Consider the following 25178-nt stretch of genomic DNA (forward strand, 5'->3'; position numbering starts at 1 on the left):
AACTTGTATACTTCAATGTTCTGATTTGTTTGTATGAATTCAATATTTGGCTTGATGGCAACATCTGGTGGAAATGTTGTGTCAATAGTCCACTTAGAAATCCCCTTACTGATGAAAATGCTGATGTGTCAAATACTTATTTTCCCCGCTGTATATATATATATATATATATATATACACACACACATGTGTGTGTGTCTGTGTGTGTGTTGGCTTTGTTTCTCCTCCTTTTCAAATGAAATAAGTAAGCATTTGTAGGGTTTTTGCCATGTGAATATGATTGCTTTCAATAATTTTGTGTTTATTTGGTTTTTAAGTACATTAAAAACCAAATAAACTTAAGTTAATTAAGACTTGATTGATTGATTGATTGATTGATTGATTGATTAATTGATATAATGAAACTGACTGTGCTCGAAACTTTCGATTGCATGCACCTAAACACATAAGATGCAGAAGTATCCATACAAATCAACCAATAAACTGGATCCCCACACACTGTAAACAAATCGCTCCTCCTGGTATCATCTTTCATAAAACTGGTCCTCTCAAGTCAATCGCTTCATTTACGGTCTTTTGTATCCAAAGTGATCCGTTTGATGAATTTTGTGTCTTTTTTAATAGAGAAGATAATTAAACGTAAAATTCATTAAAGATTGTTATTTTGCTGTCATGTGAAAGCGGCACAAGATGCATGGTGTAATCTGGTGAGGGCTTGCATGAAAAATGCATTTTTACTTAACCATTAGTGTAGTGGCAGTTAAGCCTTCTCCTGCATTTTCAGACTGCAGTACCAACGTGCAAGTTTTTTCCCATAATTCTTCATAAATAATTAGTATTTTCTTGTTGTTCTTCCACAACTGTTACTTTCTACCGCAAACTGGGTATAGGGCACTCACGTCCCCCAAAAAACCACTTCTACAGGTATTGCATGAATCTGATGCTTGACATTGCAATCACATTTCTGCTGCACTCACAAGCGTTCAAAAGGTAAATGTCATGTCCAGCGGAGTGATGTGATGACAGGTTGGAAGTGCACCCGGCCATACAAAACAATGAGTGGCACTGTTGTCTGCCATGAACATTCTGCTGAGTCAAGCACAACCACCATAGACAACACAGCTGAGCCTCCAGGTTGGGATATAACTCAAGATGACTGAGGTTGTGTGTGAGTGTCTGCATGTGAGAGGCTGCGCATGTGTGTGTGTGGCTGCGTGTAGTGTGTTTGTTCAGCACAGGAGCTCAGCACAGGGCACTATTGAAAGTTTTGCATCAACAGGCAAACAAGATAATTAATTTCTCTCTTTCGCTCGAATGCTTTCATTTTATTTTCATTTGTTTGCCTTTCTCTCCTTCTACTCCCACATTCACAAGATAAAGTGAATCCTGTGAGAGACGACTTGTGGCTCAGTGCACACAAATTCATTTTACTATAGGATAACAAAATGTCTCTGAGAATGGTGTTGTGTTTGTGTGCGGGCCTGTGTATGCACTTAATGAGATGAATGTGTGCGCACCTCCCCTTCCCAATTACAGTGAGTGGAGAAGAGAAATAAGTGGTAGAAAGGAAAGAAAGATGTAAGGCAGGGCAGGGATAGAAGACAAGAGTGATGGGCAATGATTGGAGAGAAAGATGAAGTGAGTGAGAGATGAATTTAAAAATTAGATAAAGGAAGTCTGTTAGCCAACTATTTTCCCACGTCTTAGTCTTTTATTTGAGGAGCTCACTTCATCTGTCTTGACTAAGAATCTTTGATTATCTCTATCTCAGTTTCTCGGCAGACTTTTCTCATCTATCTCTCTACTCCAGTGACCCCCATAAATGACTCTTCTCCCTCTTTTTTACTTTCGTTTTGAATTACTTTTCTCCTCTTGATTACATTTCTTCACATCAGCATATCTTCTTGTCCATCTTTGTCCATTCATTTCCTAATCCGTCAATCAAAACTACATTTTTTATCGCTTTTTCAGGTTTATTGCTTTTCCCCCCCGCTTTTTTTATATTCCAACCTGATTCCTATCTACTCAACCCCAAGTCAATCAAAACATTGATTTCATCAACCAACATAGGAAAAGTACATACAGGAAGACATTACTAAACAGCAGAAGCAATTCATTTCACAATCCAGCACTAGTCAGCATCAAAAACATGACCACAATACTTCTGTACTACAAGTGATGGCACAAATCCACTCCAGTTGCAGAAAAGTGGGCCCATGTGAAGCAATCTAGTTTGTAAAACCTCTTATGGTGATCTACCCCAGCTGATAGAAAACAGATACAGAGGATGATTCGCTACTCAGAGAACCAATGTGGTTAAAAACTAAATGTATCAGTTGGCCAATATGCAAAAACATAAATATCTAATATCATCTAATCATTAAATAAAGTCATTATAGCTCATAAGCAGTGCCAAAGGCAGAGGAAAAGGTGGGTTTACCCCAGAACTGCCCACCAGTCTTGAAATTAAAGACACATGAACACTGTTATTATTTCATCGTAATTAATAATGAGACAACAGCAGGCACAGCAGGGTGTTGATGTGTGTACATGTGCATATAGTAAATGCAAGCCACAAGTTTTTTATTCTGGCCACACAATTCTGCCACACTGATCCTCTCACACAAACACACACTTCTGTAGTGCGTGCCATGTCTCTATAATGCTGGTTGGCTCTTCACAGAGGTATGCCCACCTCTACTTGGATCAAAGGACTGAGCTAAAAACCTCTGGCCAGACACACTCTCTCTCATATGCACACACACCCACCAACACAGACACAGAGTATAGTACTTCCTGCCTGTTCCTGAATGAGATCAAAAAGGGTCTCTTTTGCTCTGAGCCTATAGCATAAATCACCATAAGCAAACGAGTGTCCAGGAACACACACGCGCACACACAAAGCCACCCTCATAAGCACCTGTGGCAGATCAAACGCGTCAAGCTAAGAACACACACCTGCAGCAGGGGCAAAGCCCTTGCACTGAACGAGTAAATCATGCTGCTCTCATAAAAACAGCAACATACACTCCCGCATTTGTGCTCGACCAAGCCTGACCTCAGTAATATTCCATGACTATGCAAAGATCCTATTCAAATAGCTCGTGCTGGCCCCATCACAACGAAAAGGCACATGCAAACAAATAAAGAGTCTCATCCAGGTAGGTTTAGTGCAGGAAGCCCAGGAAAGAGGGCCCTTGATCATCTTGCACTGAACAATCATTCTATATCACTCCACACCCTGTGGAGGCTACAGTTAAAGTGGCTTCGCTTAAAGAAAAAAGTGTAGAAAAGTAAGACAGGGGGGAAGAAAAGACGCAGTGAGAGATAAACAGAAAGTGCAGAGAAAAAGAGACAGCCTCGGGTATGATACACTGGATGGTTGCCCGCTTGAATCCCAGTACTGACTGAAACCATCTGGATGAGGCAAAAAAAGTCACTGTCTTCACCTCACAGTGAGACTGCTGTTAAGCCTTCGACTAATCTAGTGCCGCCACTAAATGACTGGCAGTACAAGTCTAGGATTTTAAAGGCATTTCCCAGGTATTAGGAAGGAGGCTGTGTGTGTGTGTGTGTGTGTGTGTGTGTGTGTGTGTGTGTGTGTGTGTGTGTGTGTGTGTGTGTGTGGGTGTGTGTGTGTGTGTGGGTGTGGGTGGGTGTGCGCGCGCGCGCGTGCGTGTATGTGTGTGTGTGTGTCTGCTGTGTCTCTAGCCACCTGCTATTTTAGCTCCACCAGTTGTTCCTGTAAAGCAAAATCTGTTCCTAGATTGCTTTTTGTAACTCACTGGGAAACCTGAAATCTGTGATGATTCGGTGTCATTTTAAGGAAGTAAGTTTTAGTTACTTCATATTCTCATCATACATTGATGTTTCAGTCAAATATCAAAAAGGAGATTTTCTGTTTTTTGCTGTTTGTATATACATGTATGGAGAAATACAGTATGTGTATATTTAAGTTTCTATGTGGAAAACTCCTACACAGCATGCAACACTTTGGCCGCTATAGCTGCAATATTACAGACTTACACTGACTACTAACAAATTACAGTAATCTACTGTAAAGTAGCACTAAAACAAGGACGTACGCTATAGCATGTACCCTAGTCAGAAGAAAACCACTTTACATAAAATTTAACAAATGCCTATTCTTCCATATTATTAATTAACTGGTAGGAGGTTTGTAAAGTTTCCCTCGGTAGACGTAGGCTTCCAGTACTTCTACTGAACTGTTTTTCCTGTAAATGGGTCACTGTTTTGTTTATCTCGTGCACGTAGGTGATGCAACACAGTACTAAAAGGGGTTTCACACTCTTCCACATTTCAAAATGTGGAGGAAACGTGCTATAATATACTAAACAATATCCAAGAACAACAAGGAAATATAAGACTGAAAGCTAGTAAACATGGATGTAGACAATACTGGCTTCAAATACTAGGAAACTGACTTAACAAGTGCTGATTTAACACTGATCTAACAACCTCAGCAACTGCTAGTTATATATATTTTTTGTCATTCTCATTTATGACTATATATTTCTTAAAATACAAGAATCATTTTGGTCACATTTTGGTCATGACAGTTTAGTTTTGGTGGTGCTTGCTCCTAACCTGATTTTCAAGTTTCAAATAAAAGACAAACGGTGGTGGGAAGCAGTTTATGCAAAAATGAAAGAAGTCGTTTTCATATCGTACTCAGTAACTAAAATAAACAAAGCTCAAATGATATTCTTCTGAATAGCACAAGAAGGATCTCTTTGCTGCTTTGCAATTTTTAATTAAATGATGAAATGATGAAACTTCTCCTTCTGAGTTCTTCTTCAGATCTACCAAGAAAGAAAAAAAACAACAACCTGGAGAAAGTTATCTGCTAACTAGCTACAGTCACACTTGAAATATGGTGGTAAATAAAATGTCACAGGGTCATACTTGGTACAGCTATGAAATATGCAGCAAACAACTTTCAGTGCTAATATACAAAATAGGTTTCACAAACATTTTTCCATGTGAAACCCATCTAATTATTGCCCTGATTAGAGGCTAATCCTTATGCGCCTGTCTGTGGTGCTTTTTAGAGGCACTCAGCTGTACATAACTTTGCAGTGATTACTGTTATCACAGGGTTCAAAGTGCGTAATACCATTAAAACCCATAAAATGGACTACATATGACGAAGCTATCACAGCGGCTTTCACTTATTAGTTCTTGTTTCATCATCGTCTGGCTGCAGCTTATTGTAAAGCACTGAAAAAGGACATAACGTTTCTCATATATGGGTTATCGAAAAAGAATAAGCTGTGAGATGCTCACACAAACAAGAATGTACTGTGTCAGTTTACTTCTTGACATTTTTAAATATATATTCCCAAAGCTTCATAATTGACAAGGTGTTTTTTTATTTTTTGTCTGGTACCTTTAGCTTCCCTGCTTTTCACATCTTTCTTAATAAGATTTTGTAGAGAGAAAACACCCAAAGGTCTCAAAAGGAACAATCAGCCGAGATTACATTCCACAAAAAATACAAACAACTCAGTCAGAAAATGCTTATTCATTTATTAAAAAGAAAAAACTGAAATGTTTCAGCTCAGTGTTGAAGGCTCTACTGAGCACCAGAGCAATATAGTATTGTATTATTAATGACAATGTCAAAAACAGGCTGTTAATATGAACCTCGGCTTATTTAAGTACCATACTATGTTGATCGTAGTGTTTGTTCTCAAACTCCTCCTAAACAACTGGTTCAATCTTAATTAAGCCTAGGCTATAGACTACTAAAGGTAACAAAATGTTTAACATCTATTCCGTGATTCATTAAAATATTTGCTCCAAATAAAAACTATTATTTTTTTCTGCCAGTTCACAAACATATGTAGTTTTTGAACCAAATGCAAAATTTGTATATTCATATGCACGTTACACGTACATTTTAACAGTCATGAGTAGGGATGGGTACCGGTGTCCAGTGCCATCATGGCACCGGTTCTGACATAAACAGTAGTAACCAGACCGAAAAGCAGCGCACATTTCGGTGCTTTATTTCGGTGCTTTTTTTTCCTGAGCTGTGATACACTTCTAGCCAATCATTTTACGTTTCTGAGGATAGTAGGCGGGTCCAGGTACGTGCATTCTTTTAGAGCAGAGCTACAGATTAAAAATGCCCAAGGCGAAGCGGTCAAAAGTCTGGCTGTACTTCACAGCAAAATATGCAAACTCAGCAGCCTGCAACAAGGGCTTTAAGCTGATACTGTGATACTGTCAAAAGAGGTAACACCTCAAATCCGATGAAACACCTGGCGACGCATAGCGTTTTTTTTAAAAGCCCAGAAATGCGCCGTATGATAGCTTGCTGCGAGACCTCACACCGAGCACATCTACTGCGGGTGTGGTGCCTGATATTGCCTGTTAGCAATATCCCCCAAAAACCCGAAGAGGAGAGTCCTGGCCCCTAGCCCTGCCAGTGTAGCAGAAATGATGAGGATGATGATGGCAGCAGCAGCCGTTCTTCTCTGCGTGAGTAGCTTAATGTTGTTCGTGTGTAATTTACGTTGAGTAGGCTAACCACGTTATTACATTAATGCATGTAAGGTGAACTAGCAAACATCATCATAGCTACATGCGGCTGTCTTCTTGTTTGATGGCAGATACTCCCTTCACCCTGGCCAAAAAGGCTAAAATGACCAAAGAAAAAGTGGAAAACAGTTAAACATGAGAGGTTTTGGACAAAGTTTGTGTTTTTTCCATTGTTTAAGCACTGCTTCCAGCCAAGAGTGATACCATATATGCCCCATAGCTGCAGAAAAGGCTAACATTGTTATCTTTTTACAAAAAACAGCTGAACATGAGAGGTTTTTGGACCAATTTTGTGTTCTCCATTCTTTAAGCACCGGTTTGAGCACCGTTTGAGCACCGGCACCGTTTCAAAAGTACCGATTTGGCACCGGTATCGGATAAAACCTAAACGATACCATCCCTAGTCATGAGTAGAGTTTAACTTTTAACACTTGGCTAGCTGTATTTCCTATCTGTTGTGCCTTTACCATTCTACACAGTTAACTGAGAGTGAAATCATAATCATCTGTAGCAGTAATTTAGTAGTATGTTATTACTACTAAATTACTGCTAGTTATTTAGGGTTATGATTTATAGGCATATCAACATTTACAAATAGTCAGCCCCATTTTAATAATTGTTAGTTAAGTGTCATTAAGTCATTAATGTAACTACCAGCGAATGCTGTTTGCCATGAATTAAGCAGCTAATACTGCCTGTAGTCAAAGGAGCTTGCAAAGAAAAGCGTCTGGACTTCTTTAAGTTGCTTGAAGATGTTTCACCTCTCATCCGAGAAGCTTCTTCAGTTCTAAGGTCAAATGGTGGAGAGTCCCAGATATAAACCTAGTGGGAGTGACCCCCCACAGAGGGACAAAAGGACCCCCTGATGATCCTCTAATCGCCTGAGCCAAGGTGTGAAACTGGGTGTGGGTCCCAATCAGCCAGAGTTTCGGGTGGTCATTGTGAAACCTGGCCCCACCTTATCTTGACCTTAGAACTGAAGAAGCTTCTGGATGAGAGGTGAAACGTCTTCAAGCAACTTAAAGAAGTCCAGACGCTTTTCTTTGCAAGCTCCTTTGACTACGATGACCTGGATGACTGAGAACCTTCACAGAAATACTGCCTGTATTTAGTTACTTTCCATTATACAATAAATATATAGAGTACAAGAGGAAGACTAAAAAACATATATATTTATTATTCTTTCGTTAAATTTTTATAAACAACCATTTTTTTCATCTCACAATATACAGTGGTTCAAAGAACAACAAGATAAATTAACCATACATGTCTGACAATGAGCAAACAAGAGCTGCAGGCCCACTAGTTGGTCTAAAATTACCTCTTACTTGCATCTGACCATCAAGTAGAACTATATAGACGGAGCTGTTTTTTTGTTCACCTCGTGAATATCAATGCAAAGTCTGCTGTTCACTCTATGTCGATTCCTTTTTCTGGTACCAACTCCTGCAAACACCTGTTTCTTTAGCAGCTTAACAGTGATGAACTGTAACGAGATCCTTCACAAAGTAAAAGTACCACCTTCAGAATACTAAAACAAAAGTTCAGCATTAAGTAGAGTAGAAAAACAGACCTGTCAGCGTTATGGCTGTACCTAACAACTCAATTACTCTGGTGCTTATTTGTTAATTTACTGCCTTCAGTAACTGTTTACCATAAATAAATAAATCACACCTTATACATTATGATTTTGTCAAAGAATATTGCAGAATATTGCGAAATCAGACTCAAGACCATATGCCACAGTTTGTGAGGTCTTACCAAGCTGCTATGCAAGCACTGTCACTCCTCACCACTGACAATAACTCTCCTTGACAACAACTGCTAATAGCCATTTTGGTTTCCCAATAGCCAGAGGTCGCATTATATTAGTGTGTAACTGGCAATAACGTGCACAGCAACCACTAGAAAGTCTTGCTTTGACTCTTTGTGGCTTGATCTCAATTAGATCCTTACCAAATTTGAACAATGCATTATTAATTAATTACCTTTGGACACAGCTATAGCCCTAAGGCAAACCGCTCAAAACCTGAATTTAGAGGTCACTGTCCTATTTAATTCCAATAACAAGTGTTTAACATTAAAGCCAAATGTCAGACGCTCCACTATACAACATAAAAAATCATTTTCAGGTTCAGACCAGGAGAAGAATTTCCCTCCTGACAGTGAGCTGATTTGGTTCCTCTATGCAGCAGCTGTTCAGCAAACCTGCCTGTCCCTCACTATGCTCTCTGTTGGGTGGATGTCACATATTAAAGTTGTGACTACCCAGGCATAATATTGGATTTTAACATATTTATATGGGCTGCAGAAAGACAAAATAACTATATATGAAATATTTCCTATGCATGTTTTCAACATAGCCTGTTAAAAAAAGAGTATTTGTGATTAATAGTACAAATTACCTGTTCCATGTTGAATTTATTCAGATTTATGAACAGATTTATCAAATTATCAGTATTGCTGGTAATTTCTTTTTCACTGAAGAAAAACAACAGGAATCATAGACAGATGTGATGAGCTACCCGCACCGAGCATCTTTAAACAATAAAGCTGCAATTAACAATCATCCTCCTTACTGATCATTAACTAACAGTTTCAATATTTAGTTTTCAATATTTTGGTTACAGCCATATCATTTAACACAGGGAGGTCACACACCAATGTCTTGTGGTATGGTGTCAAACAGTCTGGAGTTGACCTTGAAGTATATGTAAAGGTAAATATTAAAATACTTAGATCTAGCAAGTTTCATTAGGTTTCATTAGGTTGGGCAAGTCCAAAGCTCAGGCTCCAAAAACTAAGTGCACAGTCCTTGAAGGCTATTGATGTAGCACTTTTCCCCTGATTAAAGAAACACTGCTGATTGTCTGACCAACGAGACTTTGGTCAAATGAGAGTGTATCGACCAAACAATCGTCCAATGTGCCAGTCAGCCCTGACGTACAGCCCTTAAACTTACACAATTCACTGTATGTGAATAGGAAATCTCCACAGGGGGACACACACTACATGTATGAGTTGACACTTAATAAATTAGCAGTTAAGATAACAAGCAGCACTTGAGAGTGCATGCATGAACAAGAACTTCTCTGTCTTGTTGTCGGCCAATCAATCTCTGTGTCTTTTGCTTCGTTACGATTACAACCAACTGTGCATGTTTTGCAGTCATTATGCTTCATTTCGATAAATCGCTTGAGAAATAGAAAAAAAATACTAGATAAGGTTTCCGTGCGATGTCCTCCAACTCCTCGAACACATACACAGAGTGGATCAATAGCAGCCTCCTCCCCCATCTTACATAATAAACACCAAGGCCTAAACAGCAAAACAGCTTCCATTCCACCTGTGCGGCCTGCAGCAATAGATTATTTTGTCCTCGTGGAGAGAGAGAGACAGAAGGAAGAGAGAATCCAACACCAAAAAGAAGACGAACGATACTGGAAGAACAAACACCAAAAAAACGAAAAGCAAAAAGAAGCAAAACAGACAGGACGCCAGAGAGAGAGAGAGAGAGAGAGAGAAAAACCACATTCTACCCCGCTTGGTTCACATTTCAAAGCTCTGAAGGATGTTTTTGAGGTAAAACTCCAGCAAAATGCATCTTTTCACAAAGACAAAATACCATTCTGACTGGGCAGAAGCACAAACTGAGCAGAAAGAGAAAAACGCACAACGCCTCTGGCAATTATATCTGCGCCTTATCCTATATGTTGACTGTTTTATACCTTTAACTCTCCACATTCATAGTAGAACTGTAGTAGAGTAGGGATCATGGCATGACTGAGCTCTTTACAACAACCTCATTGACTCACCAAAAAAGAGCCATATTAGCGCTCATGTGGGTTTATGTGTGTGCGCTTTTGAACAAAAAAGCTAGAAAAGATGTACTTTACTTTTATACACACACACACACACACAGACTAACACACAGGTGATTATCTTCCATTAGGGAACTTTTGTTGTTTCTTTTAAACTGCCACCTCTTCGGCTTTGAGAAAGAAACACTTAGGCGTGATAGAGGGTTAGCATCAGTCTAACACACATACACACACACAAAAACAATGTGCACGGGCAGCAACACATACTGTATGTACTCTGTAGTCCTGTCAAGACCAGAATCTCTTTCACATACCAAGCATGCACACAGAAACAGTTAGATACACACACAAACTCTCTTGCAGTCCAACACACACACACACACACACACAGCGAACAAAGTGTCAGGTGGCAGTGGAAACGTGGTGATTTGTTCCTCCTGACAGACAGGAAATAAGGGAGTCGACCAGGGACCTCACTTGCTCTAACACCTGACTAACCTGACATCTATCAGACAACCCCCCATACACACATGTATTCACACTGTCCAATGTTTGGTCTACTCTAAAACACACACACACACACACACACAGATTCACCATCCCCCCAGAATTCAAATGTGGCATTAAATACTTGTGAGCAGAGAAAGAACATGTGCATAACAAGCATTACATGTACATTTTAAATTGTATCAAAATCCCCAGGTTGCAAGCTAAAGTAATGAAAGGTGCAATAACACCTCTGGTAACAAACAGCCTCTAATACAAATTGCTTCTACTGTTCTTAAAATATTGCTTTTTTTTCTTAGCTCCAAGCAAAGGTTGCCACAGAAATGTGAGACCATCAGTGGAAGATGATGAAAAATGGAAAATAACGGCATAATATTGGTGATGCTGTCAGTAGAGTAAAAAAATAATAAAATAAATTAAAAAACATGAATAGCGAGTGCAGCACTGACAATGATCATCATTTAGATGAGCCTTCTAATCTACCCTCTCCTCATTACTGCAAGGTTAAGCAAATTTCCACGTCCGCTTTTGCTGTTTGACACTGATGAGAGGGAAGGACTTTAGTGTGTACTTGAGGATGGAAGTTTGTGCATCAAACTGCATGCTAATCTATTTGATTTGGGTTTTGACATCATGCTCTGAACCTTCCCAGCCCACAGCCCACCATATAATGTCCTATCTCTGACCTCAATTCACTTAAGCATGCCCAGTGGACCAATCAGCACCAAGTACCGGCTTAGCAGAGCCAATGGCATGTGTCATATCAAACCTAATCACACACTGATAGATCCACTAAGTGGGTCAGCTTTGTGGTGAAAGTCTTTTCCCGGCATAGGACGAAGGAAGGAGCTTCAAAGTTCATGGTTAGAAGGAAAACTTTTGCGTTCCACTTTATTTTTTATACTTGAGAGAAGAGCAGTGGTTTAACAGCTGGCATGCTGGAGTCAGATTTAAGCCTGGAAAGGCTGTATTTTTCACACTATATTGAACCAACAATGCTTTTATAGGTCCAGTTTAATTATATATCTGTTTATTGATATATGATACATACATTTTTTCTACTCTGGGATATACTTAAAATAGTTATCTCAGGCACACAGCTCTGGTTGCAAGCACAGCAGCTGCTTTTCAAGCCTTTTATTTACAGGAGGCAGCCAATGAGGGAGGGTGGCCGTAAAGGGAAGCGAGCTAAAACAGCTTGTTTTGGACAGATGATGAGCGGCTGAGGCGTTTCACCAAGATAAATAAGGATTATTTTGAACTGTGATTCATAAAACACTACACCCACTAGTATGGAGCTGCTAGCATAACAGCTCTGCGTTCAATTTAGGCTTCTTAAAGACCACTGGCATTGTATACATCAGACCTTCCGAAAGTGTGGGGCCCGCCCCCTAAGGGGGGCGCAGAGCCATGGTTGGGGGGTATGAAAGGTATGAAAAGGAAAAAAACAAAACGCTTGGACACTGCTAGCACGGGGCGCCCACAAAAACGCAAAGCAGAAGATGAAGCATAGCTGAACATGTTTCCAATCCAACTTCATTCTAAGCCAAAGACTATAAAATATGGTGAAGCATATCGTCCCTTTGGTTTCACGTGCACAAGTGCCGAGGTAGGTCTCCCCTGCAAAATTGATTTTCCCTTCGTTGGGAGCACGCGCTGGGCTCTTCAAATCACGGACAAACAGTATCCCACAGTTGTTTATGTTTTTAAACCCATTTTGCACAGAGAGGCATTTTTTTTTTTAAATGTATTGATAGCAATGTTGAATTTTATTACACAGGAAAAAAAAACAACTACACCTAAAATAATCACACCGTGACGCCTCTGCCTTTGTAAATGTATGGACAGTAAATGTAAAACCTGAGGATAGTCAGATTAACAGTAACAGTATTTTGTCTCTATCTGCCATTCTGCAATTCCTCTCATGTAAACAATAACGTGGCGCACAGCATGACGTGAAAAAAGGCACATACCTTTGACGTTGCGTGACGAACTCTGTATTCCTCGTCCACATGTAAACGCAAAAAAGGAGTTTTAAAAAATCTCAGTTTTGGTGATTCCAAACGCTGTTTACGTGTGGACAAAACAGTTGCTTTTCCAAAAATACCCGTGTAGATTCGGAGGTAGCGTAAAAGAGTTAGTAGTTTATTTTATCATTATGTCTTTTATTGCAGATTACTTGTATTTGCTTAATTGTTTACTAAATGTTTGAGGTGTGAAATAAACCGCAATGGAGCAAAATATGGGGGTGTGTGGTTGGAGGATGTGTTAGTGCGTGCACGCGCAGGGGGGTATGGGGGGGCAGGAACATTTTTCATGTAAAACAAAGGAGGCCCAGCAAAAAAAGTTTGGGAACCACTGGTATACATTAACGTGTCTTGTACACGTGAACTCTTGCACATTTTCAAACTTTATTCGGCAGTGGTCATGAGTGGTTTGGGTTTGGTATAGAACCTAAAAAAAAGGCTGCTTTTAGAAAAACCAAGAAATCGTTTTTCATCACTGAACAGCTATATTAAAGATAGTAAAGCCTTCTGGACTCCCTCTGTTATTGATGTAGAATATGATTAACATTTGGAAACACTGCGCATGTGACCTATCCTTGACTTCACCAGAATATACGTAAAGTCTACAATGAGGCTCTGTCTGGATCCATGCTGGAAATGTGAATCAGTCAAACAGCTGTGGAGCAGAACCCACTCCGTGACAGGGAGGCAGAGGTTGGAGGGTGAGGGGGGGATGAGTTATGAATAAAGAAGGGAGGGTGGAGAGGTGAGCAGATGAGAGATGGAGGTGGGGGTGGGTGGATGGGGGGACAGTAAAATGCTGCCGTCACTTAAACTCTAAAATGAAAGATCGATGAGCTTATTTAAATGTGCTCCCAGAGACGCGAGTTGGCTCATATAAACCCCCTCGCATTTATGAGGACGGGTGTGGGCATCGATTGGCGGAGAGAAGAGAGAGAGTGAAAAGGGGAGAGGGGCAGGGGTGGAGGGAGTGGGTTGTAAGGAGGGGGGGGGGGATGGGGGAGATCAGGAGGATCAACCTTGGCTCATGAATTTCATCCTTTTCCTCCTAAAATAAAACGTCCTGATAAATGCTGGGGATAAAGGGGTCGGAACCTGGAAAATCTACAGTCTTCGATTGGCCGACTGGCACAGCTTATCAAATCAATAAACCTGCACCACCACCACCCTACCCCTTCACCACAACCAGCCTCATCACCAATCTGTTTCACTAATTTCCAATTCACCCCCTTCCACCCCTTAAATCCAGACAGCTGAAAGGGACTGCTGGGCTAGATGGTGGGAAAATTGGGGGGTGTGGTAACTTGGGTGCTGGTGGTGAGACCTTGACATTAATAGGAGGACAGAAGGAGCTGACTCTGCAGCCGCTGGCAGGAGGGAGGGAGGGAGGGAGGGAGGGAGAGACCAAGGGAGGGAGGAAGATGGGAGAGTGTGACAACTGGGGAAAGAAGGGAGAGGAGAGCAACTTTTGACATGCACAGAGGTGTTGTCATACCGTCATCATTGATTGAACTGCAGGCAAGGCTTTGTGAGTGACAAGCACGGTGCGCCGCATTCTTCCTCCAAGCCAGCACTGTTTTATTTTCACCCCTTTTCCTCACCACTCCCTTCTCTCCTTCCTCTACTCCTTCTTACACCACCTCCTTGCCCTCTCAGCCACACTCTTGACTTTCTCACCCTCCCCGCTCCCCTTCTTCACACTCATGCGGGCACTTTTCTTGCACTTAAACCGCTTGCACATATCCTCCATACGTTCACAAATAGCACACCCCCACACTTCTCTTTCACATACACACACAGGCAGACATTCCTAAGACCCCCACCTCTCCTCCTCCTCCTCATTACCCCAAACTCTCAGCCTTACGTTCTGCCCACCACACCATCTGTGATCAAGAGAAAAACTGCATGTCAACACCAGCCTGACCTTTTCCATGCTTTTGTTTCCCCACTCTCACATCCTCCTATGAGGTACATTAAAAAAAAAAATCACATTCATAGCACAACCACTGCAGTTTCTTTCCACTGTGGCGACAAAAGAAAACAACAACAACATATAAATACTTAGAACAAGGCAACCAACCATTTCCACCTTTGGTAAGGGATCAATATCTCATCATATCTGTCTCCTTTCCTGTTGCCATATTCAACAATTACTCCACTCAGCACGCAGCTACAAGTCTCATACTAATCCGGACACCTGCCTAAGCAACAGGGTCAACGCCAAAATGGGATACGGCTTAAATGAACACACTGTGTGAGGCTGCATGTTTGTGTGCGTGTGTGTATCTACATGTTTGTGCATTTGTGTGTTTCTGTGCCAAATCAAGAGCTGTAGTTAAGCAGGTCACTGCATAAAAGGGGGATTATCAGTGCCTGGAAACTGTAACACTAAGACACCCCCCCATTCACACACACACACACACACACATCCTCAATAACTTAATCCTGCGATTTATAGTATGAATAGAAACAATAATAATAATAACAATAATAATAATTAATACACGCACTGCACAAAATACCTAGCCTTTTCTGTCTCTGAACACAAGAATATAATTACCCCCATAAAACCACCCTCTCTTTTCCCCTCCTGCAGATATGGATTAGAACTCCACCAAGTGATAAACTTAATATGTTAAATCACTGTTTTTGCAGTTTAGGGTCTTTATGTCTTCTTGCTCCTGTTCAGCATGATTGCAGTGACAAAGGGGTCTGACAAAGGGGTGTTTATTAAGACAATAGATTTTCTGCTTACATCAACTATGAAAAAAACTAAAGAACCCGCATTAAAAATCTAATGAGAAACATTCTTATTTGCTCTGCATCATCTGTCATTTGAGAGTTCAGCTCATACCTTGGCCGTGCAACATGTGGCAGTTGCTGCCGAGAAGGAGCAGGAGAAATAGAGGCAGACACCGGCTCACTCTCCGGGTCGTCACGGTTCCCATCACCATCTTCTCCCGGCTCCTTGCAGCGGGTCCCTCCACACGCTCCGGAGATCCCGAACAGCTAATTCCCGGCTTCATCCTGCGGGAAAAGGCTCCGCTTCTCGCGCTTTGCTTCTGCAACTCTCAGTCTCTCTCTGCCCTGCGCACGAATGAGAAGAAGTGCGAATGGGTGGTGGAGGTGCTGGTGGCGGGGGCAGGCTTCAGCTCTGCCCTTCCCGGGGTAAAGCTGTCACTGCTGACAAACTCCCAACTCTCACTCCGCAACTAGGCAGGCTGTGGGGGTAAGGAGGCTCGGTTAACAGGCAGACTGACTTTCCCTCACTTGTCCGGGGCTTCACGATGTACCGGAGCCGTGATCTCTTAACTGCAGCGGCTGCGGAGTCCGTGTCTTTCCACGACCTGTGATAGTCTACCTCATTTCCATCTGGATTGATCCGACCATCGAGTTAATACATTAGAGTGTGTGTGTGTGTGTGTGTTTAGACTTATCGGCTTATTCTCTGCTATCGACTTCAAATCCGCGCTTGTTTTGATGTCTTCACCGGGGATTTGTCCCGCGGGTCATTTAGCCGTTTACACGGCGGTCGCATTAACAGAGAAGCGATAAAACACCTAAGTTATCCATCCGTAGTCTGCCCGTATGGCTGCATGCTCTAAAAATCAATCCAGTAATTGATTCGGTGAATTCCCTTGGATTTAGTCAGCAAACAAAGTGTGGAAAGGGCAGCCGAGTCTCTTTCTAAGAGACTCTGTTATCTGAGCAAAACTTAAGATAACAGATATCCAATTTGACACGTTAAACTCGAATGTCCGTGGGTCGAAACTGTGTCCACTCTTCTCCCTCGCACACAAGGACACTCTTTGCCCGCGCGCATACGCCACACAGCCCGGCTAACTTGTGTGGTAATGCGCCGCGGCTCGGATTACTCGGAAAAATGAGACAACAGGTTCACAAAAATAATGGGATTTCAAGTTTCTCGGCAACAACCGAGACTTTTCTCCACCTTAGTACGGGTGCACTGCCGTGGAGGCGCTGCTGCGAGACACCAAAGTGGCAGGTTTTAAGTGAAAGACCAGCCGCTCAGAGCCAGACGGTAACGTTACTCTCGCTGCTGCTACTGCGACACTGGAGCCTTTCGCTGTTTTATCCAGAGTCTTCAACGGTCCCCCCGCGAGCTCGCACGAGCCCGGGAAAAAGCAATACTTCAAATATATGTTTGTTTGTTTTTTATCGCTGTCCATACGTACTCACGAGAGTTTCTATCCTCAGTTTGCGGCGTTTTGTTTTCACCCCGCTGGTTTCTTCCGTGTCGGAACCCTGTTGAGGCTTTGGGAGCCGACTGGGGCGATGCGTCTCCCTCCACTGAACACCTGCCACCCTCCTCTCCTCCGCACAGACTTGGGGGAGAGAGAGTGAGGGCTGTTGGTTAGACTTATCCGAGCAGCTCCTGCGCACCTACTCTTTTATGAGCGCAAACTTATATTGACATTAGTTTGAAATTACTTTTTCACAGCGTTAGCCTCTCTCTTAATCTCTCCGGTAATCTATCCCAAACTCAAAAACTAAACTTCCATTCACTATCATCCGTCGCTGCTGATTGGGAGAGCTCATGGTTCCCGCTGTTCCTATTGGACAGTCCGAACCGAGGGGAGGGACGCACATCCAGCACCCCCAAACATCCCTGCCACACTCACAGATAGACACACACACACACACGCATATACAAATATATGCAGGTTTTCGCTCTAAACATTTAGTATTTAGTGATTTTATATTATTAGTTTCTTTTTATTACTTATTAGTGAATTTATATAAATGGCTGGGGAGGACTGCAAATGAAAAGGAGCCGCCCAGGGGATTTTTTTTCACCTTGCTAACTTCAAAGGAATTTCGTTATATATTATTTGACAAAAGAGGAGCTCTCAGAAGCACTGCTGGCGGTGCAGCTACATGCACATCACAAAATAACTGCCTGGAGCTATATCTTAGCACTAATGATAACCTAGTTTCGTCCATGGTGAGGGTCATTAAATGGCACATTAATATTAAAGCCTACAACACAGTGACCTTATCTTTTATTGCCTCAATAAATCCTCAGAGACAGACTTTCCATCCCCCGAGTGTCCAAATAGTGTTCCTGCATTGTCAGGTTGTCCCCAATGAGCTCTCCCCTAGAACCTACGCATCGGCTCACTCATTTATCTTTCCATCCAGATTAATTTGGCAATTGTCATCTAATTTTGTTTCCAGTAAAGCGGTTATAATGCTGAATTTAGTCTCCATCAGTAGCTTAATCTGCAGTGCTGAGACTCAGATTTTGTGCTGCATTTCACATTAGAATGCCAAAATTCATACTAATTCATCTGCAGAAGTGGTTTCAACCCCCAAAATGTATTCTTAAAAAGCCAGTTTATGTAACACGAGTTTATAGTCGCTTCTTCACTTAAACTTTTTTTCCTTCTGCCCATAGAAATAGCATCAGAAGAGCAGTGAGAGTGAGCCAAAACAGTATAGCTGTGGTAATGGAGAGGTACAGATTAACTGTGGGTTCACCAGCACAAGCAAACCTCCTTTTGAAATTGTCATTTGACACTTTGTTATGATAAACAAAGAAACTAATTATTACTACTTTAAGTGTAATAATCCAGTTACATTTTATATTACACTTTAAGTATGAAGGGTAATATAGAGGGATTTGCTTTTCGTCCCATTAAATGTCAGTCATTCACTCATTCATTCCATCAGTGCAGATGAGTCACTTCATTTCAGTAATAAATCTTGGTCTCTGGTTGCCACATCACTGCTAGTTTCTTCCGGTTTGTAGTTCACTTTAGAAGCCCAAATCACTATCCTGCCGAACACCCAAAAGTGTGTGAAATGACAGTGATCTGCACAAAGTCCTCTTTGCATGAAGGAGCTCTAAAGCTTTTCTGGCAGCTTGTACTGACTTTACACCTAACCTGGCATAGTAGCAACAGTAAGGCCTTTAACTACTACTTGGCTGTACATGAGGAAAAAATTAGAACAGCTCCCCTGTGAAATCTTCAATTCTTTCTTCTAAGTTTACAAGGTGCTAAAAAATTCCCCTGCTGCACACCTGGATGACCTGTTGCACACCAATTGGTCGTTGCATCTTTGGATCTCACCTTCCTCGTCCGCCCCCTCAGATCTCCACGATCTCCACACCAGGCAGGCGGCAACATGTTTATAGATAGTGACATACTGCTCTCACATTTTGGATGTCTGCCAGTTGCTATGATACCATCACCATTTTCACAACCTTCAAGCCCGCTCAGACACAGCTATGGCTTTTGTCTCTCTCTGATGAGGTTACTTTCATTTGTTTTTAGGCATGAGTTTTTTCAAGCAGCCTTCCACGCCACATTGTCTGTTGCCCTTGAATTTGAGCAAGTTTTTTATTTTTTGAATGAAGTATATTAACATGCTTCAAATATGGTGATCCCCCGGCTCCCCACTCACCTCTGACCTCCACTTTCATTTAAGACAAGTTCTGACTTCTTTCAGATCTCCAGCGCTATTCCTGTGCAAGCCCATACTTTTAATGAAGACGTCTTATTTACAGTCTTCGACTATCTGTCCTGTTTCAGCCGAGGTGGGTCATGGATATTGCAGTAATGCTGTTTGAATGAACGTAAGAAGCATTTTAACATGTTTGGCTGCAGGGAAAATATTCTCCAGAACTGACCCGAATCATAAAGTGAAAGAAGGATAGAAAAAAAAGAACCTATAAAAGAAAATCTTTGAGGTAATAATTTGTTTATATTTTTTATCCTCTGGTGTATCAGCCTGAATTTTATTTGACGCAAATCTTGTAAAAAACAAAATAAATAAATAAATAAATAAAGGAAAGAAAAGAAAATAAGGATTTTGAAGAAAACTTTCAAAATTATTTTCAGTTGTTCAGTTAAGATACATCCATTAATTACTAACAGCTACTCATAAAAAGGAACAACTCGCCCACAAGCTACAAACCATAAAAACAAGACTTAATGGGATGGTGATATTTGCAGGCGATCCAGCACCAAGCATTGTACCTGCAATGAATCTCTACTCAAGAAGTAAGTGCTAAGTCTAACTATCTATTACCTATCTATAACCCACGGCAGCAATAAATAATATTTTTATGCACATAAATGTGACCACACAGAGACACACACACCACGCATGCACACACATTTATCTGGTGCACAGACTTGAGTGCTCACAGGTTTTAATTCTGGAGCCAATTTAGCTTCCAATTACCTGGGTATCCAGTACAATTACCACTGCATTTTCTACCCTCAATCTATCTATTGCTCCCTATCACCAAAGCATCCTGTTACAGCTTCTCACCCAGGGAGAAACACATATGATTACAAACACGCACGACACCCTCCCACAAGTTTATGCACACAATATTCATCGTGTAAGGTCACCTAACCTGCAATGTGCACAGACATCTATCTCAAGACATCAAGCTACAGCTGCTCTGCAAAACTCGTGTACACTTCACTTCACCTAGTCACTCCCTTCCTAACATCCACCCAAATACACACACATACACAGTCACACTGAGGTGGCGAGGTGTCCTCCACTGAGGTCTGTGATAGGGACTGAAAGATGACACCAATCTCTGTTGTTCTCTCAGAGGCAAACATTGGGAGGGTCCCCTGTCTCTTTAACACCTGTTTGACGGGGCTAATGACTTCAGTCCCAGCAATCAACGCAGTGGTGTGTGCGCACGCCCGTACCCAAATAGAAAGGCACATACAAGCGCACGCTGAGCTAATGAGCGGTTCCCTGCAGCTCAAGCTGCCACGGTAGAGAGAGATAATGTCAATATTAACTGACCTGTCATAGCAGTGGAGTGCTGGGAGGATGCACACAATGGCAAAGTGGCTGCAGACAGAGACTTTAAAGCTTAGCTGCGGGACACTGACTAACAGCATCAATTGGTTATTCTTGTTGCTTTTAGAGCACTTGTTCCCATCATGACAAATTTTTTTTGTGTGTGTTTGTGTGTCTGTGTTGTTTTTCCTAAACTGCTATTTCACCAAAATGTAATTGCTGCAGGTTGCTGGATATGAATACAGCTTTATCACAGCTCGTGTGCCACACCCAGTCTGTATTTACATCAATATTACATAGAGCCTCTGTTGAGCACAGAGACATAAAAGGCTAGTGGCCCCTTTGTGTTGAGTCTTCTACTGTAATGTAATGGCAAGGCCAATTTTCAGATAAAGAAGCTCAGCGATTGTGAAGTGAGTTACTGCCTAGTATGTTCATTGTTGCTTGTGTGCTTGCTTTCATTTGTGCACAGGAATCCTCCAGTATCCTTTTCACTGGCCCTTTTTCTTCTGCTTTCTCTTATTTTTGCCACATTTGTGCGAAAAATAATTACCGAGGAAGACACAACATTAAAAGCTAATAAGCCGAATGACTAGAAGTTCACTTTTTTCTAATTGAATTCACTCATAATGGCCACGCTGGCTGCTTCCACAGCCTCTCTATGTGTGGTTTACAGTTTAGTTTCACTGTAGCCCAGGGTGATGCTGTATTCTTGTATTTCAAGCAGACGGAAACCTGATTCTCTCAAACTAGTAGCTCCACCTGTTATCCAAGCTATCTCCTGGGGCAAAACAAGAGGGTGAGGGTGCACCGAGAAGAATAAGCAGGAATGAGGGTGAGCTCAGGATAGCAGGAAGCCTTTCATGTGAAAAAAAGAAAAGGGAGCGGGTAAGGAAATGAAGAGGGAATTGTAAGGAGTTGGGTCACACCTGTTGAGGACTCAAAGAGACAGGGAGGGATATGAGGATAAGTGTAAAACCAGTGGGAGAAAGGGAGGATCGCTGTGGAGAGGGATCACTTTTTAGTGAGTGGAGCAGATAGAAAGGGGTGTGAAAATCACACTCTGGGCTTTCAGGAGTCTTTTATGGAACAAGAATGAAGGAAAGTAAGTGAGAAAGCAGAGCGAGGGTGGCTATTGAAGGAAGAAAAGGGAAAAATATAACCAACCATTTCAGGGTCACCGTATGGACCGGGCAGAGAGAAATCCAAAACGAAAAGCTCATGCTGTGTGCAAGTGGATGAGTGTGCAGGTCTATGATGTTTTTTGTTTGCTTTAGTTTCTTTGTGCATGTGTATGTTTGAGCTCTTAGCTCCTGCTGTGTATCATCCCTGTAGCAACAAAGCGGACGGTTGATCTGGAGCTGGCTTTGTTTCGTGTCAACCAGCTCCTCATGTGTCCGGCCTCACCGCAGGGCCTCGCAGCTGGCCTCAGAGAGCTGCAGTGCATACTTTTGGGAGCGCACTCTGAAGCTCTTCCCAGTGCACCTGTAATCACACACAATTATCCAGCATCACACTGTGGTGGAGGAGCAGGCAGAGTGGACATAGTGTACGCCCATGAACTGCACATAAAAGGAAAGCAAACAAAAGGGGAACAGAAAACACGACTCAGACTGCTCTCATAATGTAAAAGGCAAAATCACAGAATCATAAACAACCACTTAATTGGAATTGGCGTGCTTCCGCATTCGTAGACATGTAAGAGCGTGTATTCATGTACATAGTGTTGCACACAGGGATGCCTGAAGGCACTCACTCCACACTCTTCCACGTGGTGTGGACCGTTACAGAGATCTTAAGAGAGAGTGATGCCATACCCTGAGGGAACCACACCATGAACTTTAATTTCCCACTTTTCCATCCAGCAGTTTCTCTCTTTCTCTTGCCTTCTCTCTACTTCACAGCCCTTTACTTGTCCTCCTCCACACTCTCTTCTTTCCTTATATTTGTTCAATTTCATCTTGATGCAAAATAATTTTTTTTCCTCCTTCTGGCAGCGACAAACCTAGAAAGTAATTCCTTATTTCACTACTTGTTCCTTCCCTCGTCTACATTTTGGGTTAATTTGGCCTAATTTATCATTTAATCAGATACATTACATCATATTAAATTTAAAGAAAAAATCCAACTCAGTTGAATTCACTTCAATTCAAATGGATGTTTTTCTTGAAACAACTGATTTCACAATAACCCACAGCAACTCCTCGCCAACCAGTCATTAAATAGTCTTTTCTGTGGTGACAAATGGTTGCTAGGGGGTTGCAGACCGGTCTCTAGGCCCATGTGACCGAGGTCTTATACAGCCCCAGTTAACAACAGAAGTCATCTCAAGGCACTTTATTTAGCAAGGGAAAGATTCTGCGATATTAGAGCCAGAACTCCAGGAATCCAACCAATCGAGCACTTGGTGATGGTGGGGACAAAGAACTCTTTTAACAGGAAGATGTCTGCGGTAGAATCAAGCTCAGAAACGACAAAGAGCTTGAACCCGGGGAATCAAAGGTTTCTTTTGAAAGGTCTTTAAAAATGATTGGGCCTGATCATTAATACATTTGTATCCAAAGAGAAGGATTTTAAAATGATTTGCAATTTCTAAGGTAGCCAGTGAAGAGATGCTGATGTGGGAGAAACATGAGCTTTCTTTCTAGTCCCTGTTAGTACTCTTGCAGTGGGAAGTTGAATCAATTGAAAGGTTTTAGGGAACTTTATCAAGGAATTACAGTAGTGCTGTTATCCAGGAGGCTTCCTAGGAACTATTTCAGCTGGCTCATTCCAAACACTCTAACTCTGAGCGTCTCCCAAATTACCAAACACTGTACCTGGCCTCCTCACAATGTTGTGAGGGCCTGCCACTGAAAGCAGCCCCACAAAATCCAGAGATTTAATTCTCTGAGGTTTAACTCATGATCAGTAATGACTCCAACCCTAGCTCTAAACCCTAGCCCTAACTTGGGGTTGTTATATTCAAAATCTTGACATAAAGCTTGTCAAAAATCTTCCACATTTGATTCAGGAGATCCTCAACCTTCCAGCACCCGGCTGTATTGCACATGCTGGGAAAACACTGCTTTTCCCAGCATGTGCAATTAGAGTCATCAGAGTCATGCGCCATGGCCTCAACCACTTCTACATGAGAGTTATTGCTTCCACAACTGCTGTCACTCTGCTTAGCCTGCCAGTATGTGTCAGCTGCCCCCGGAGTCCCACAACCTCACCAAGTTAGGACTATTAATGAGGAGAAATCAGAAAAAAAAATTCTGAAGGTCATGTCATTTTTGCTGTTTTGGTTTCAACAAAGTATTTTGAATTCAAAACAGATATAACTGTTCTCAGACAGAAGTTCCTCAGTTCCTGACCTTTAATAGTGGATCCACGTCCATCCGTTTCACAGCTATTAATTTGCTTAGTGTTAATTACTGTGCAGGGCATGCTTTCATTAGACCGGATCATTATATTGCTTTACCTTTGTTTGTCTTCAGTCAATACGGTGCCACACAAATAGTAGCTCTAAAACACTCCAGCATCAAGTTTTACAGCTGATCAATATGTATATTTGAACGCTAACAGAAAATGACACGCTCACTGTGGTGACTGCCAAAAGCGGTACAATCAGAAAATACAAACCTGGGCTTGCTATACAAAATGTTATTGCTACAAAGGATTAAGTGACCACTCTAATTTAAAAAACAAAAAACAAAAAATCTATTCACATATAAATCTGGTACAAAGAGAAAAGTCTTTCAGCAAAACCACTGTGACTGACATGCTCAGAGAAACATTTAAGATGTGTTTGTTATGTACTTAAGGGAAGAATTTGACATTTTGAGAAATATGTTTTGCATATAGAGAGCAGATGAGATGATACCTCTGTTATGTTTGCATGCTGCTGTGAACAGGTGGTCTGCCTGGCTTGGCTTGAAGAAGGGAAAATGTGGAGCTATGTATGCTCTGTTAAAATTACAAGATATTTTCACCAGGCAGTCAAAAATTACACTATTTGGCCCATTATATCTTGTTTAATCAAAACCATACAGACCCATGCTCACTGTTCGTAGTTTTTAGTGCTAAGCTAAGCTAAGCTTAAATGGTTTGACCACAAAATAGGATCAGTCTCCTCTTTTAAGTTTTCAAAAGAATGCGCAGAAGTGTATTTCATGGAATGTTGTTTCATCTAAACACAGCACCTGTGTGTGTGTGTGTGCGCGCGCGTGCGTGTGTGTGTACGGCTGTGTGTGTCAGAGAGCCCGCGTTGTGCTTTTCTTTAACCATCATTCATGTCATGCATGAAGGCATGACTCCAGGGTTGCGCCACACAGTGAACATGTATGCACCTGGCTGAGCTGGTCACTGGGGCGTGTACACCCCTGACATGCTTGCTACATGCACATCTGTCACAGATGCACATCACAGCATCTTGTCACCCTCCCACATCTCATGCTTCTGCCCTCCATGTGTGTCT

The 25178-nt window shown here is 41.7% G+C and overlaps 1 protein-coding gene across 2 annotated transcripts in view; it reads right to left on the reverse strand.

The window, feature by feature from the left end:
* Positions 1–17430, reverse strand: part of sdk1b (sidekick cell adhesion molecule 1b) — a 277817-nt gene extending 260387 nt beyond the window's left edge. For both annotated transcript variants that reach the window (XM_005929299.3, XM_005929297.3), the window contains exon 1: positions 15777–17430. In XM_005929299.3, coding sequence (XP_005929361.1) covers positions 15777–15948 — 172 coding nt within the window. In that variant the 5' untranslated portion in view covers positions 15949–17430. The remainder of the gene's footprint in view (positions 1–15776) is intronic.
* Positions 17431–25178: the final 7748 nt, after the last annotated feature.

This window comes from Haplochromis burtoni, unplaced genomic scaffold (genome assembly GCF_018398535.1).
Source record: "Haplochromis burtoni strain Fernald_Lab_line unplaced genomic scaffold, NCSU_Asbu1 Contig_122, whole genome shotgun sequence".
NCBI lineage: Eukaryota > Metazoa > Chordata > Actinopteri > Cichliformes > Cichlidae > Haplochromis > Haplochromis burtoni.